Source organism: Struthio camelus, chromosome 1 (genome assembly GCF_040807025.1).
Source record: "Struthio camelus isolate bStrCam1 chromosome 1, bStrCam1.hap1, whole genome shotgun sequence".
NCBI lineage: Eukaryota > Metazoa > Chordata > Aves > Struthioniformes > Struthionidae > Struthio > Struthio camelus.
The window spans coordinates 191,528,904-191,544,603 of record NC_090942.1 but is presented as its reverse complement, the minus strand read 5'-3'; the positions used below and the strand labels follow the sequence as shown (position 1 = coordinate 191,544,603).

At 39.2% G+C, this 15,700-nt stretch overlaps 1 protein-coding gene across 5 annotated transcripts in view; it reads right to left on the bottom strand.

Annotated features, from left to right (window-relative positions):
• Positions 1-15,700, bottom strand: part of LRCH1 (leucine rich repeats and calponin homology domain containing 1) — a 142,085-nt gene extending 126,385 nt beyond the window's left edge. For 2 of the 5 annotated variants that reach the window (XR_011138611.1, XR_011138612.1), the window contains exon 1: positions 15,250-15,700. Coding sequence is in view for 2 of the 5 variants with exons in the window: in XM_068929807.1 (XP_068785908.1) it covers positions 15,250-15,505 (256 nt within the window). In the remaining 3 variants the exon portion in view is untranslated. The remainder of the gene's footprint in view (positions 1-15,249) is intronic. The other 3 variants (XR_011138613.1, XM_068929807.1, XM_068929808.1) reach the window with 3 other exon arrangements.

The window sequence follows — 15,700 nt, the reverse complement described above, 5'->3', positions numbered from 1 at the left end:
AGAACAGATACTCAAGGAGGAACTCTGAATTTAATTAAAAAGCAGTTTCCCTTGCATTTCTTTGTTTTAAAACTTTCTTCAATATTAGAAACAACCTTTCTTGTATTTCCCTAATTCATATAGCAAAACACCAAAGGATACGCTTAAGTGTTTGCCGAAGCAAGGCCAATACACAAATTACAGTGCTTTAGAAAGCAACCTGTGGACTACATTTCTTTCTTATAATACAAATGGTTTTCTGAGTCAGGAGGTCCACCATGTTTTAACCCAGAAATGAATTTTTTAAAGGTCTTCTAAAAAACACTCATAGTTTCACTTATATTAACAGAAGATTTAAAAATAATGAAGTGCATGCAGTTCAATAGCTAAAATTATAGTGCAACTAGTTAATCATTGCTCTCTGCAATTTGTTACCAAGTCGCACTAACTTAAAATAAGGAGGTAAAATTATTGCAAGAAAAAAAAAAACTCGGATAGCTTAAAAAATACTAGCAGAAGTTTCAATTCATATAACACTGAAACCAAACATATCCTATAATCTGATATTAATGTACTGTCTGCTAAAAATCAGCATTTTTTTTTGTTTGTTCATACCAGAATATTAGTCATTTTGACCTGGTTAGAGTGCTAATCCAACGTCTAGTCAGAGAAACTGAACAATATCCTCAAGAAAGCAGGTCATTAAGCATACAGTGTCATGGAATTTTTAGACATACCTGTTTCCAATCCAACACCATTCAAGATATTCCAAGTCTTCCCCCTTAGACTTCAAAGTAATTGCTGATAAAAACTGCAACTGAGATGTTAATAATCCAATAAATAACAGCAAGGACAAGTTTTAGATATGTGAGGGTCTGGAATACTTGGCAGGCTAGACACAATCAAATACATATTCAAACCTATCAAATGAAAGTTTAGAAAAAAAAAGAACACAGAAGCATGGAATCATAGTCTTGGGAAGCAAAAGCATAAGCTCGGAGTGATGATAATCACAACCCCCCACTCTTTCTAAGGCGCACCCAAACTTTAACGGTAGTCATTTGTATTAACTGCAGAACACGTTACATCTACTGCTGACGGTATCTGCAACATACTTCATGAATTGCTGTGTCCAGTCCTTGAGTTAACTATTAAATGAAAGACCATAAATAGGCTAAAGCACCCAAAATTCACAAAATTCCAAGATTTGGGACCTGAAATCACATTTCAAAGTGGAAAACCAAAGGTATGTCTGCTTAGGACTGACTTACAAGCTTGCGATATTCCCTGCAGCAACGTAAGATACAACCAGTCTCAGCTCCCCGCTCCACTCCCCTCTTGGAGGTTTTCTTCCATAGAAGAGGGCAAGCAGAAGGAAGCATGTTCCAGCTCAACACCACAATTCACAGCCTGCCCTGTTAGTTTAAAACTAACTTCAGTGCCCTTTAGTTGCCACCGTAGCTAGATGGGCAGCACCTTTTAGCAGAAGGCTAGACAGAAAACTGCAGTAACATCTGAAATTACAATAATAGGAATTACCCCTCACTAGTCAAAGCCAATAGTTTATTAAAGATAAAAGTTAGAAAATAATTTATAAACAACTGCAGAAGAATGAATATCTGATATAGTGGATTAACTGATCTAGCAGTTAAAGAAAAAACAAGAACAAATGGTCGGAAGGTGACACTAAAATAAAGAATAGCGTGTGCCATTTCTTTCATTTATTTTTAAAGGAAACACGTAATTAATCATATTATCATCACTGGCATGCTTTAAAATCAAGACAGTCCATATGAGCCATAAATTTTTGGTCTAGATACGAAGACTCAGTGAGTAAAATTTATGGCCAGTATTAGGCAAAGGGTCAAACCGTATCAAAATAAAAGTCTCTTTCGGTATTAAGCATATCAATTATTCCATGCTTCAATAAGGATAGTCCAATAATCCTGGAATAAAAATAGCTGCATGAAATAAGCCCAGATACAGCTGGTATAAAATGACAGAAGTGACTTGAAGTGTTACAGACATTTCTCTAAAAGAAAGTGGCTTCTGTTAAACCTTATTGCTCCCTACTATTTTCTTTTTTCTAACAAAAATGTAATTAATCATACTATTTCAGGGAAAGACATATAGTAGTTACACTCATATAGCCTTCAATTAACAGCTTAATCAGAAGAATTGCCAAAAAGCAATCTATTTATCCTTATGTCAAAGCCTCTTTTACACATAAACTCAGACCACTGCTCTTTCATGTAGCAAGGAAGGATTTACAAATACATGAAAAAGTAGACTGTACCACGTAAAAAGTAGAGCAAATGGAACAGAACTTTTTTGAAAAAAATTAATGTATTTAAAATACACACAAATACAATGCAATATGGTAACTGCACGAAGACTGGACACAAGATACCTACTTTTTTTCCAAGCTGAATTAATTACAAGTAGAAGAATATCTACTAACTGCAAATATTTTTATTTCTCTATGATGAGAACATTGAAAAATAATATAGCTTTGCTGCAGAGACAAGGGAAGAAGGTTTTTTTTTAAGATGGTGTAACTCTTTCAAATATAATTAATTGATAAGCCAATTTATCTTCACTAATTACCATGCAAAAACATTTTTTGAATATAGTTAGCAAAACAGTTCTATAAACCTACTTGGTTTGAGGTTGCCAGCAAGAAATGTAAACACGTTTGACTACTGAGCCATCAAAACAAATAAAATATTCTCCCTACAGGGACAGCTGTATTTAAGACCACTGTCGAGGTTTCTGAAGAGTCCAGGTAAGCTAAACTCTTATAAAGATTTACCATTAGGTATCCTGCAGAAGCTAATTTAGAATGAGCCATTTTCATAGGTGGTTTACAAGAAAAGTATCTGTATTTTAAGAACAGTTAAAGTCGGAGGTGGGTAGTCTTTGCAGAGTCAACCACTGATTTGGTCATTTTGAATCTGTGCAACTAATCTCGACTAGAACATCATTTTATTTTGGGTTTATTTCCACAGTACTGTGCTAACAAAAACCTTACGCTACAAATTTAGAACATTAAAAGCATCAATACTGATTTCTCAAGAGATTTTAGAACAACTGTTTTATGGATGCTTATGAGCTATTTCTACTATAGTAATGATTCTCATGAAAAATTAAGTCCATGCTCATCTCACGAAAAATGGATACAATTGTATTTTTATAAAAGTTCTAGTTTGAAGAGATTTGCTTGCACACAGCACCATGTACACACAATCTGGGGGAAAAAGTCACAGATCGGGGAGGGAAACAGAGGGAAGCTATATCTACCCTTTTCAGAATAGTCCTCCCTTTTTCCAGACCCTTTGCTAATATAAGATTTTTCACCTGTAAAGGGCTAGCCTCTCGTTATTCTCTTTAATGAGGATTTAGAAGAGTCACCACCCAAACAGTTAAAAAATCATTCATAATCCTACATTTAATATATGCATACATTCATATATAGCCACTGGTCTATTTATTCTTTTCATAAAATGTTAGCACAAGCGAAAAAGTCCTATTCTGGATAACAGCACAGGGAAACTTCATAGACTAGCTGTATTCCCCATAAATAGTCTCAGATGCAACGTTCATGTCTCAGTATTGTCATAATACCACCACACAGTATTTCTTCATTTTAAAGCCTTTCCTTGCAGAGCCTAAACTTTATATTCACTCCTATTCCCCTTTAAAGAGTACTTGTAGACAAGCCTTTTTTTTCAGGCTACTATTGCTTCACAGATAAACATGGCTTACATTTTTCTGATAAATTGGATCTTGGAAGTATCACATGGTTACATCTCCCACAGCTTAACATTTAAGTGCATAACTAAAACGTTTCAGTCAGACTACCAATTACTGCAGTTATTTTACTGCCGCACAGAACTGCTCAACACCAAACTGAGCTATAAGATTCCAGAAGCCATTTTTAGCCTTGGGCACCAGGCCAAAAATAACCTTTTCAGTTCTCTAGGAAGCCAAACGTACAAAGATATGAAAACAAAAAGAGGGACTACAGCTCTTCTTGCCAAAACAGTGATTTCCCCCCCCCCCCCCAAGTTCATACTCTCATTTATATTACCTGATCCTAACTGCTGGCAAACCTGTAGCAAGACTTTTTAAGAGACTGAACATTTCTGAATCTCAACACCACATTTTCATGCCAGATGCTACTATAAAGTGAGCTTTTTTTCTGCATTGCATTAATATGTTTAAAATCATTCCCAGGACTTAAGATCACAATGAAAGCGCCAAAGCTTGTGTCTTTACTACTATCTCAACATCTTCCAGAAGACAGTTTTAGTTAAAATGACTCAACATGCACTCTTACAGACATCTTACACTGTCTTGACTAAGCTGTACAAATAAAAGCCAGGAAACCAAAGATGGATTCCTTTCACAGCTTTGTCCTCAACCTGTTTTGAGATCTGGATTAAGCCATGCAAAATTTCTGTTCCCCAGTTTTTCCAATCTATAAAACCAGGGATAACCTGCATCATTATAAAACAAAGAAATACCTGACTGAAAAAAAAAACCAACAAAGTTTGCTAGGTAATTCCCTTATTAAGATTCTGACAAATTGAAGTTAATATTGGATGCTTTATATTATCATTGTTTCATTCAAATCAGCAGGTCCAAATAACTTGCATCAAAGATTTTCTTTAAAGAGCTGGCCATAGAGTTTTCTGCATTTTTCATGTTCAATCCTAATATGAGTATGGGGGGGGAAGCAGTCCCAAAGATGTGGAAGAAATTTGCCTATTTTTACAGAAAAGGGGTAGAAAGGAAAACAAGTAATTTCAGAGTAATCAGCTTCTCCCACCCCCCTAAAAAGACCTTGGCAAATTAATGGATGAAACTAGACACTAGCAAATTAACGTGGTAGCATTTCATCACATTTGAAAGTTCAGGTGAATGAAAAGATCCATTACAGTACAACCAGAATCCTGTAAAGCACCTTGTTTCTGCATATTTAGATTAAGAAACTACATCATCATCTTGTACCTAGAGATTAAGAGGTCAAAAACCAGGCACTGAACGCAGTAACAAAGTATATTGATGATGTATAGAAATTACATAGTGGTATGACAGATCTTAAAACAAAACTGTAAACAGGGAAACATATAACATCATTTTAGATGGACCCTGTGAACAAATTCTTGGTGGTACACCTTTCTTTAATCACTAGGCAAGGAAAAATAACACCTCTGTTAAAACTTGCAAGTGACACAAAGCGTGGAAGAGATAAGCAAAGACGACTCACTAACACAATCTGAACTGCCTGGAACACAGGCAAACAGCAGGCATTAAGCCAGACTCAATTCAAATCTTGGAACAGAGAACGCAGGCATTACTTACCAAGTAGGGAAACGGCATCGTACACAGTGGAAGGCAAAAAAAAGAGTTTTCTTGAACTAGGGTGAACTCCCACCACCAAAAAAACCCCACAAAAATACACATCCCAGCAACACAACATCCGACAGGCATGAGAAACCTGAGTTTAAGTTTCTCCCAACTAATCATAGCAGCCAGGGCAAGTACTATCACCCCCTGGCTGCTCTGAGAAAGCTTCTTTTTTCATCTTTGACGATAAATTCCATCCGAGAAGTCTTTATCAATGTCTGTATCCTTTAATTACATAATATATAAATGACATTATTCAGTGAAGAAGGAGGAGGAACACAAAGACTTGCTTTGCCTTAAAAAGATTGAATACATTCAGCTAGCCCTCACTGTTTTCAAAATACATTAATATAAAGGCGGCACTTGTACTATATGTCAATTATTCAATAGTTTTATCCCCTATTTATCCTATACATCATTACATTTATATCCAGGTAGCCATAAAAACATTTGAAAAAATCTGTCATTTTAATAATAATTTCCCTTATCATTGCAGCAATTCTACTATATTTAAATTTTGAGTCAAGGTTTTTACTATACATGAACAGTGTTATTCATGTTTAGTAGCTTGCCTTGCTTTCTGCAAGCCCCATATAAGTAGGTATTCTTCCCCACCTCTTTCCTCAGATTAAGCTCTGATTCAGTTATCTTTTCCTATCTTATTTCCTGCCTCTTTTCTGAAACTTCCACCAGTTTCAGTGACTATCAATTAATCTTGGCACATATTTTATGAAGTTTTTCTGTTTACCAAACAACAGATCCAACATAAGTCACTTGTGCCTTCCTCTTCACACTTAAATATTTTTTCATCATTTCTCTTATTTGCTTTATTTTTTCTTTTTGCCTGTCTGAGACAGCTCTATAAAGGTGTGATGCCACTGCAGATAAAGCAGCCAAAGACACAGACTCTGCATGTTAAAACAAAAGAAATAAAAAATATCTAAATATACACAATGATAAATTAAAGTGAAGTTTTGTCATTTGTAGTTATTTGGCTACTTCTGAAACATACTACTATGTTATAATTTGCAATATAAAGAAATCGATGAGCGTGCAATGTGTAAATATACTTCTAAAAATTTTTTTGCTGAATTTAGGGTTCAATTCAAAAATCGTCTTACCTTAAATCCTCCACCACATATTAATGCCAGTTATCCCAGCAGTGTCTCTGTCTAGCAGAACTATCTATAGAGTTACATTAGTAGAAAAGGCCTGACTCTAGCTTATATGGTTAAATATAAAAACAAGGAAGTAAAGCTGTCACCAGTCTCGTACTTTACGGCACCACAGTTCTGGAAGGAAACAAAAGTTCTATTTTTCAAAGTAGATGTTTCAAGTCTACCTTGATGTAGACAACATCCATCTGGAAAGGGAAAGATGAGTGAGGAAACTGCAGAAACAATGGTAGTGAAATATGAGACACTGACAATCTTTAAAACATTTGTTATGTATCTATATAAGTAGTTGGTGTATTTCAAGACCTTAGCCTATTGAAAGATTTAAAAAAGGTAATTGGCAACAAGTACCTTCTGACATTTTGTCATATTTGTTGAATACAAAGAAACCTCGCCACTCTACAAAGAATATTTCCAAACCAAGAAAAAGAAAACTAACCACACAAATCTGCATCCTCCAGATTCAAATACTACAATTACTGCAAGTCACATCTAGGGATGAAACCACACATCTACAGAAAACCAACAGAAAATGTATTCCTTCAGCAACAAAGGTCACCGTTAACATTGTGCTCAGATACTTTGCTGTTGTTCTGCTTCTTGTAAAGTCCAATTCAAGAGCTCTATCCTGATATTAAGAATCCTCAGCTACCTCCAGTAACTTGCCTAGAAGAGCTGCCTTACACTGGCATCAAAAAATTATCAACTAGATTGTAATTAAGTGAGTCAGAATTCCCACAAGTTCAGCTGAACATGAAATATTTCAGAAAGATTCAAAAGTGCGCACAAATCTCAGGTTCCAAATCGAATGTAAATCTAACTCTCATTTGGCTCTGCCAAGATCATCATTTTACTCACAAGTTTTGTTTTGTTTTTTTTTTTCTCATTTAAAAAGCATTTTTCCTATGAACTGGGATAGAAGGAAGGAAGACTGTTACTGTTATTTCTATTTTTAAATACTTAGAATGTTTTCAGGTATTATGGTGTTCTGTGCCATACGAGGAAAGAAAGGGATAAAAAAAGCAAGCTGGACAGTAGGACACCCTTGCGGGAAGAGGGTAGGGAAAAGCGCTAGAATCTTAGAATTAAACTCCTCTCTACCTACAAATTCAGCAGAAAGTAATTATTTCTCCAAAAGCTTAACCCCTCAGTACCTTTCCACAGGATATTTTACAGGTACTGGAACCACTCTGATGTGTACATGATATGTCACAAAATACAGTCTGCAGAGCAGAGTCAAAAGTCAGGAGACATAACATCTACTCCCACTTTTGCCACTCTGAATATGGGGATAACGCTTATGGCTCTTTCAATTTTAAATATGGGAGAACGATAAATGAGTTTCGTTGTTTTTGTATTCTGGTCTCACTAGAACGCAGCAAAGATAGGTTCCTATTTGGTTTCAGAATCATACTGAGTTGAACTATGAGTCTGACTTGCTTAGAGATGTTCATAAATCCTAAGAGATGCGTACTAACAGAGTCAGCAAAAACACAGGAGGCAGAATGAACAGTCCATGGACCTGGGGAAGTTTCTAATTCCATACTTCAAGAATGGTTATTCCAACATGCAGAGAACATCAGTCTCTGGATCTTGGTTGCTCTTGCAAACTCTTTGCAAGCTGCAAAAGTCACAGGTTTTCCCTACTGCAAGCAAATGCATGCTAAGCTTCCCAAACTGAAATTCAACAGTTAACCATTTAAAGTATGAATTCAAAACCACTACCTGAAGTACAGGGCCTGTAAATGTCATACATATTATAGTTAAATAATTTATTTTCTTTTATGGTGGGGGGGGGGGTAATTCACTGTTCACAAAATTACGATTATCATTATCAATGTAACTGCTTAAGAAACCCATTTTCCCTCAGAGCTTTGGAGGCATCAAAAATACCCCAGGCCACTACACTCAACGAAGAACGTACAGCTCTCGTGCTTGCTTACCATCTGTTTCTTCATTCTTTCTCTTCAACCACTACATGCGTTTTCCCTTGCTTAGTACTTCATAAAGTTTCCCTCATTTCGTATGATTCTTTACCTTCAGACTTTCAATATCTTCTTTTGCCCATTTTCTTGTTCACTTCCTCACTCAGTCCTATATTACCCTGACACTCACCCCCTTCCATTTTCAAGTCACAGTTCCACTGGGCAGACACTTATTTCACTTTGTCATAGCTGATTTTACTCCGTTCTCTTCCTCTCACTTCTCTACTTCGCTAAAGTGTTCAACACTCTACATACAGTAACTGTATTAATATTCACAGTGCCCCTCCCGTTTTACAGAAGTCTAAAACGGGATGTCTTTTATGCCAAGGACACAAAGCAAACAGACCGGCGGAAGGACAAAGAAGAGAAACACAAGCCGCACAGGAATATTTGGTCTACTTCCCCCAATGCCTCTGGATCACATGCTAGTGGGTCTTCAAAAACAAAATCATTCAGCTAGAGGCGTGTCACAAGAAACCTGTAGCACCTTTACTAGCATAACAGCACCTTTGCAGCTCTGAGGCAGTTTCTAAGGCACATGGGCTAAGCACACACAAAGTGACAAGATTTCCACAAGAACAATCAGTTTATATCCGTTTACATGCACAGCACAGTCAAACATGCTCTTCTGGCAGTTCTACATAGAGCTGTTTAAAAATCAGACACCCTCAATTGGAAGCTAACATTAAGGGTAAAGGTTCAAGAAGCCGCTGAGCTTGCTGCTGCTGAGAGAGGTTGCACCCTCCTCCCCATCGTGTAATTTCTAGGCTGCCATCTTCTCTGCTACTTCCTAGCCCTTGCACTAGTTTTGGAGCTTCTCTAATCACAAGCAAGCCAGCCCCCAAAAAAATAAAACAGAAAACAGAAACACACACTGTGCTAAAGAGGGAGACAATTCAACCACCACCACCACATACACCTTCAGTGGCAGAGAGCCCGTAATTTTCTCAACCCACATTCTGAACCAGAGTAACCAGGGAATTGATTGCTTCTAATTTGTTTCATGTAATAAAAGCCCCTCTGAGCAAACTCATTTTATTTTGCACTGAAAACAGCCAAACAGCATCTGCAAAGTCAGTGACTGCATTTCAGCTATGGGGCATAAATCTCCAGACGAAAGAGGTAACTTTCCAAAACACAGCAGATCAGACTCCATGCAGCCAAAGAACTAATAGGCTCTTTTCAACAGGAGTCAATAGTCTTGATGCTTATTTGATCCACAAGCCAGAAGGACAGATTCAGACTTGGGGAAGAAGAAAAACAACAATAAAAAAAGACCAAATGTCTTAAAGTCTTCAAAGCAGTATGCTGCAGTTAGAAGCTGCTAGCCATATCCGTACCGCCAGAAAAACTCCTTTCATTCGATAAAGCTCTTTTACGAAGCATCGCTTGGCAGAAAAAAAGGAAGCAGAACACAGTAACGTAGAGATGTCCAGACGGATAATGCTATCAAGTTACAGTCTGAAAATTTTATTTATACTGGTGGGCACATAATGTTGAATTTCTGTTCATTTTTTATCCTTAGTATAATGAAATATCATATAGTACGCTCAGAAATAACTACACCCATAAGTTTGGGCTGTAGGATAACAGTCACTTCCTCCTCTCCCCCATCCTAAAATACTTAGCATAGTATTTTTTGTACAAGACAGAATAAGTAATGTTAGAAATCTTCAATAAGCAGAGGAAGGTTGTAGAAAGGGACTGACTGTTGAACATGAAGCAGAAAACAGAATATGATTTTTTTTCTCAGCTTTATAATTGTTATTTTTATTGATATGAAGTTTGGATAAAATGAGCAAAATGAAAGCTTCTCAAGAAGGCTCATCCAAAAAATTGCAATGTAACCTTATTATAAATTCAAACTGATGAATTTAACCTATTCAAGACAGTAATTACAAGAGAGAAATCTTAAAATGAAAGAGGCATATGAAATCTCTCTTTTTTTCACAGTAATAATAAATTCTTAAAGAAGAGTGGTCAGTTTGTGGTTCAAGTATGTGTGCAGTAGCAAGTAATATCTAGTCTGTATCTGTCTTGCCCTCCCCAGTACAAATTGCATTTATAAGTTGAACCAATTGAATATCTACTGTTATAATTAGGAGAATTCCCAGAAGTGGAGGAAGAGCTAAATTAATAAATGACCTGGAGAAAATTAGTAAGACTCAGTTATGGCAATCTAATATATATATTTGTTTATAAAAAATAAAACTTAGGATATCTGATCTTGTAGATAAATAAGTTTTTATTAGCAAAGACAACCAGAAATAACATATTTCAGCTGAATCAATACCAATCATCAAAAATATGTTTTTCAGAGAGGCAAGCAGAAAACACTTCAAACTGCTGGGTACAAACAAATGCATCCCTGGACTAAACTCCAATGGGACACAGCTTTGAAAACGTTCATTTTTTTTTCCCCATTACATGATCCTGTAGGAAACATTTAGATGTCAAAACCCAAACTAAAGTACCCAAAAAGCTAAATTTAAAATTCTACAGTTACAGAGATGTTTGTTCAGATGAAAGAGTGATTTCTGGAGCATCTTGAAAACAAATCCGCAGTCATACAGCTGTAACAACTATTTCAAAGGAGCTGTTAGGCCTCACACTTCTTCAACGCAGAAGAGCGCAGTCCAGATAGAAACATTTTAAATAACAGCATGTAGGAGTTCTTTAGTCTAGTGAGCATTCTCAAGCATTGAAAAAAAACGTGTCTCCCAGAAATTCACTCTAGCTAAACTAATGTTCAAATAATTCAGTTTGTATTACTTTTCAAACAGTCTAACTTAACTGATACATATTTACTTCTCTTACATCTAAAAAGAAAAAGCAGCAGCAAGTAATCCTTCCTCTTGTGCCCACCCTACACAACTGAAAAGGATAAAATAGACATTCACCAGAGACAGTGTCCAGGATCTGTCTTCAGAAATACAGCCAAAGCCTACAGAAAGAGGTTGAAGTGATACAGGCAGCCCTGGTTACATATTTAAGTAACAGCTTTGGGGCTTTTTCTTCCTCTTTTATAAACTAATATGCTTCTAGCATTCCCAGTGGTTTTGAGGAATATAATTACATACAATTACTTAAGAACTATATGATTACTGTGCCACTGTCTTCTGCATAACCCAGCCTGTAATAAAAGAGATAAGAATAGCATTTATTATTTTTGAAATGGCTTTTGCAATGCATCCACACTGATGTGGTTTAAAACATCTGACTGTACTCAAGATACTTTACACAGAGGTTTTGTTTTCTTCTAACAGCACTGTATATCATGCAAACCCTCTTCTGTATGCAACATACTGCCTGAAAGTTCAGCTTACTAGGTCGCTCTGGTCCTGAGCAAAGCTTTCAAAAGACAACGAGTAAGAAATGTTTGAAGCGCTATAAAGTTGCACCTAGAATTACATGGTGGATCTCCATAAGCAAGATGTACTCAACACAAAGGAAAGTCACAGAAGAAAAAAACATACCGAAAAACTGCATACATAGGAAGTGTACAAGTACAGCTAAAACTCTACAGTTACTATGGAATAACTGCAATAGAAACTAGAGAAGTCAAACAATTCAGTCTCAGCTATTAGCTCTGTCCCTTTAATAAATGCATCTATCGATATTTAAACATTTGACTACTAACTTCAGAAAGAACAAATGCATAAACAGAGAATCCCAAGTTTAACCATACTATTTTCCTCAGACCTATTTAAAGCACTCAGAACTTTTCCTGAAAACAGCCTTGATAGTATTTTATTCCAGAGTATCTGTAATCATCATTTTCTCAGTTTGAGAACACTGTCAGAATCTAACAGTAAAACACTGTCAGAATGCAGACATGGTTTCAGTTTTCTGGAAATCCCCTGCTCCTCAGATCCCTGAACTCAATCTCCCAGACTAGTCTTCTCTAAACCATGGATTGTCTTTATTTTTCATAGAGATCAGCCTTCCTTAGCAAAAAAGCTTTAAGAGTGAACGACTACCCCTTCTCCAAACATTAAAGTTTCAGGGCTACAGAAACATGTCAGTACATCAAATCTGAAAGCAAGAGCCACCCGTTGCAAGAACATACTCCAAGTAGCACGAAAAAAGTACTGTTTTTATACTATGCACATTTATGGAGAGGGGGCAAGAGAGAACTCCTATCAAAAGTTTATCCTGAAAGTTTCAGAAATCTGGGCTTAAGCCAAGTATATCTTCTGTTTATATATTCTACTTATGTAATGTAACAAGTGAAAAGGAACACAGATTTTTCAGAAATATATCAACATATGACTTAACTCACAAGGCAAGCAATTCACATCAACGGGTTACAACAAGCTGTTACAAACAAAAGCATAAAGTAACTGTAGATCAACACACACAGTTCTCCTAAAAGGGGACAAAGACTAAAGGACTGGTGTCGCTACAAAATTAAGACATGGGCTGCTCTACACTGCCTTTTATATCAAGCAAAAATAGAATAAAAATCCCATTCTACATTTAGTTTCCTATTGAATGTGTCTTCTATGTAAACTCTGACAAGAGCACATTAATGCTCGAAGGTGAAGACAGCTCTTTTCCTGAGCTCTCCTCAAAATAGAAGGCTTATTAGAACAAGTAAGGCTGTAATAAGCATGTACTACCTACATATACAACATCCAGCTCATGGTTACACAGCACATGTTTACACAGTGTACTGATACCAACATGTGTTCTTTACCAATCAGAGAATTCTTTTTCAATATAGAAATTGGTTTACAAACAACCTGAAGCAGTACTAGCTTAGATCACAGCAGCTAACTTTGTGAATTTGTAAAATACCTCTCCGGTATCACAGCAGGATGTCTTCAATAGACTACAGTTTTTAAAAACAAAAGAGAGAAAACCTCTTGCTTGGAGAGACAAGTTGAAAGTCATTCTTCTAACTGCACACCATTCCACTATCTCGTCTTTCCCTTTCACTGTCAAATCTGTTACTGAGTTACTAGTTAGCATGGCAATTCATGTGGTTTCCTTCTTCAAGTTTCCTTTATATTCCTCTTTTATTGCTATGAAATAAATGGGTGTTGGGACAGAACACTGTGAAAGCCACTGAGAGAGAGCAAACGAGTGACAGAGCTAAAGAATGATTAAATATGAAATTTACTACACATCACAGACATTACTCTGTTCCCTAGAGGTCGGAATAGATGCAAGTAGGCAGTAAGTGGGTTTGTCTCTGTACACAGGAAGGCATACATACCCTCATTTGAAGGAGTGGGTGAGAGTTTAGGTACGTGTCATCACATGTTTGCATGCAGGTATAGCACCTGCTGTTTTGTGGGACAAGAAAAATAACAAGCAAATACTTGTCTGCTCCTTCCCTGTTACAGCACAGCTATCTTCAGTTGGGAAATGAGGACACAACAGGGCATGCGGAGGCAGTACGCTTAAAGATCTTATGAATATGCTAATATACTCTTCTAGTGAGGGTTTGCACTGTTCTACCTAGAGATACAATGTAAAAAACGGATTAGGTTCCCACTCCCTGCACATATAAGGGTAGAAAAAAATAGATAAGACCCTTAGTGAAAGATTGGTCCCTTAGGTGAGAAAGGAGCGTGATTTTTTCCTGTTGCAAGGAGGGTGCGAAGATAAGGCAAATGCAGACTGGATACACTTCCCCTCACCCCTGCTATCCGTAGTGTTGGTAGGCTTGTCCCCTCTGCAGATTTATGTAATTATGGTGTTCCCCACTGTAAAATACATACACTGCATGTGAAAATGGCGATTTCTCCCCACATTTGGCTTGGAAGACAGCAATACATACAGAGATGGAAACATGACTACATTACTGTAAGGATATAAGAGCTGGATATCAACCCTACGGAGAACAAGTGGCATCTGTGAAAGCGAGCGTGTTCTCCAGCGTAGCTGCAGAGCAAAAGTGCTCCTATGGAAGCGTCTCTTTCTGCAGGGTGCAAATAGTTTTGACGCATGTCCAGGCATATGACTGCCTTAACGTGGTTGGTTACATGTGGAGTTTAATACAGCTGCATGTGACCTGGTGTCCCCTTCAACGGCGGGTGGCTCTATCTACACACAGTGGAAGGAGGGAGCAGCAGGTATCTAACCGGGCGTGCACAGGCGTTCCTCACCCAGCATATACAAAGAGGGGGTGGCAGCTGCTTCAAACGACAAACCTCAGCAGACAGAGGCAGGCGGCACGGCAGAAACGCACACTTACTTCCTCCCGGTGCCCACAGCAGATGACGGGGCGCAGACAGGTGCGAGCGAGAATTACCCCCGCCCCCCCAGTGCGCCCCAGGAGCACCCGCTCTGCCTCACTCGCCACCCCAGGCGAAAGCAGCTGTACAAAAGAAGGGGGGGAGAGGACTGCAGCGACCCAGCCATATGGGAGCGAACACCCACCTCATACACCAAGGGAGATGGTGGGGGGGGGGGGGAAATAAATAAATAAAGGACGGGGGGTCCACGCAGAGCTGGCAGCAGGCTCACTTTCGGTGTGAGGACGGACCCTGCGGCGGCAAACGCCTCAGGCCGCAGAGGCTGAGCACAGGGGTGGGGGGCGAGGATGGTCCTCGCACCGAGCCCGGCCGGCACCTCCCTGCCGCAGGGGCCGGGGGCGGCTCCGCCGGCGCTGCCCACCTCCTCCCCTTTCTTCCCCCTCCTCCCCCCGGACGTCGCCAACCGCTGCCCTCCGCCGCCCCCGGCCTCACCTGCCCGCACCGTGTCGGAGAGGTCGTGGCTGAGGGCGGCGGCGCTGCGCGGGAACTCCTTCAGCTTCCTGCCGCTCAGGTTGAGCCCCCCGGAGTGCGCCGCCTCCTCCAGCGCCCGCTCCAGACCGCGGTTCAGCGGCGCCTGCAAACCCAGCGACCCGCCGCCGCCGCCACCGCCGCCGCCGCCCACCCCGGCCGTTGCCACCGCCAGGGCAGCGGCGGGGAAGGGCTGCGACTCGCCTCCCAGCGTCGCCATCTTTCCCCGCGACCGCCTCGCCGCTGGGGGGGGGGGGGTCTCGAGGGGCCGCCGGACCTGCCTGCCTCTCTCTCTCTCTCCCTGTCTCTCTCCCTCTCCCCCCCTTCCTCCTCCTCCTCCTCCTCCGCCCGCTCGCTGTGGTGGTGGTGGCGGCGCCGCCGCCGGGAGGAGGAGGGGGGGGAGGGGCAGGAGGCG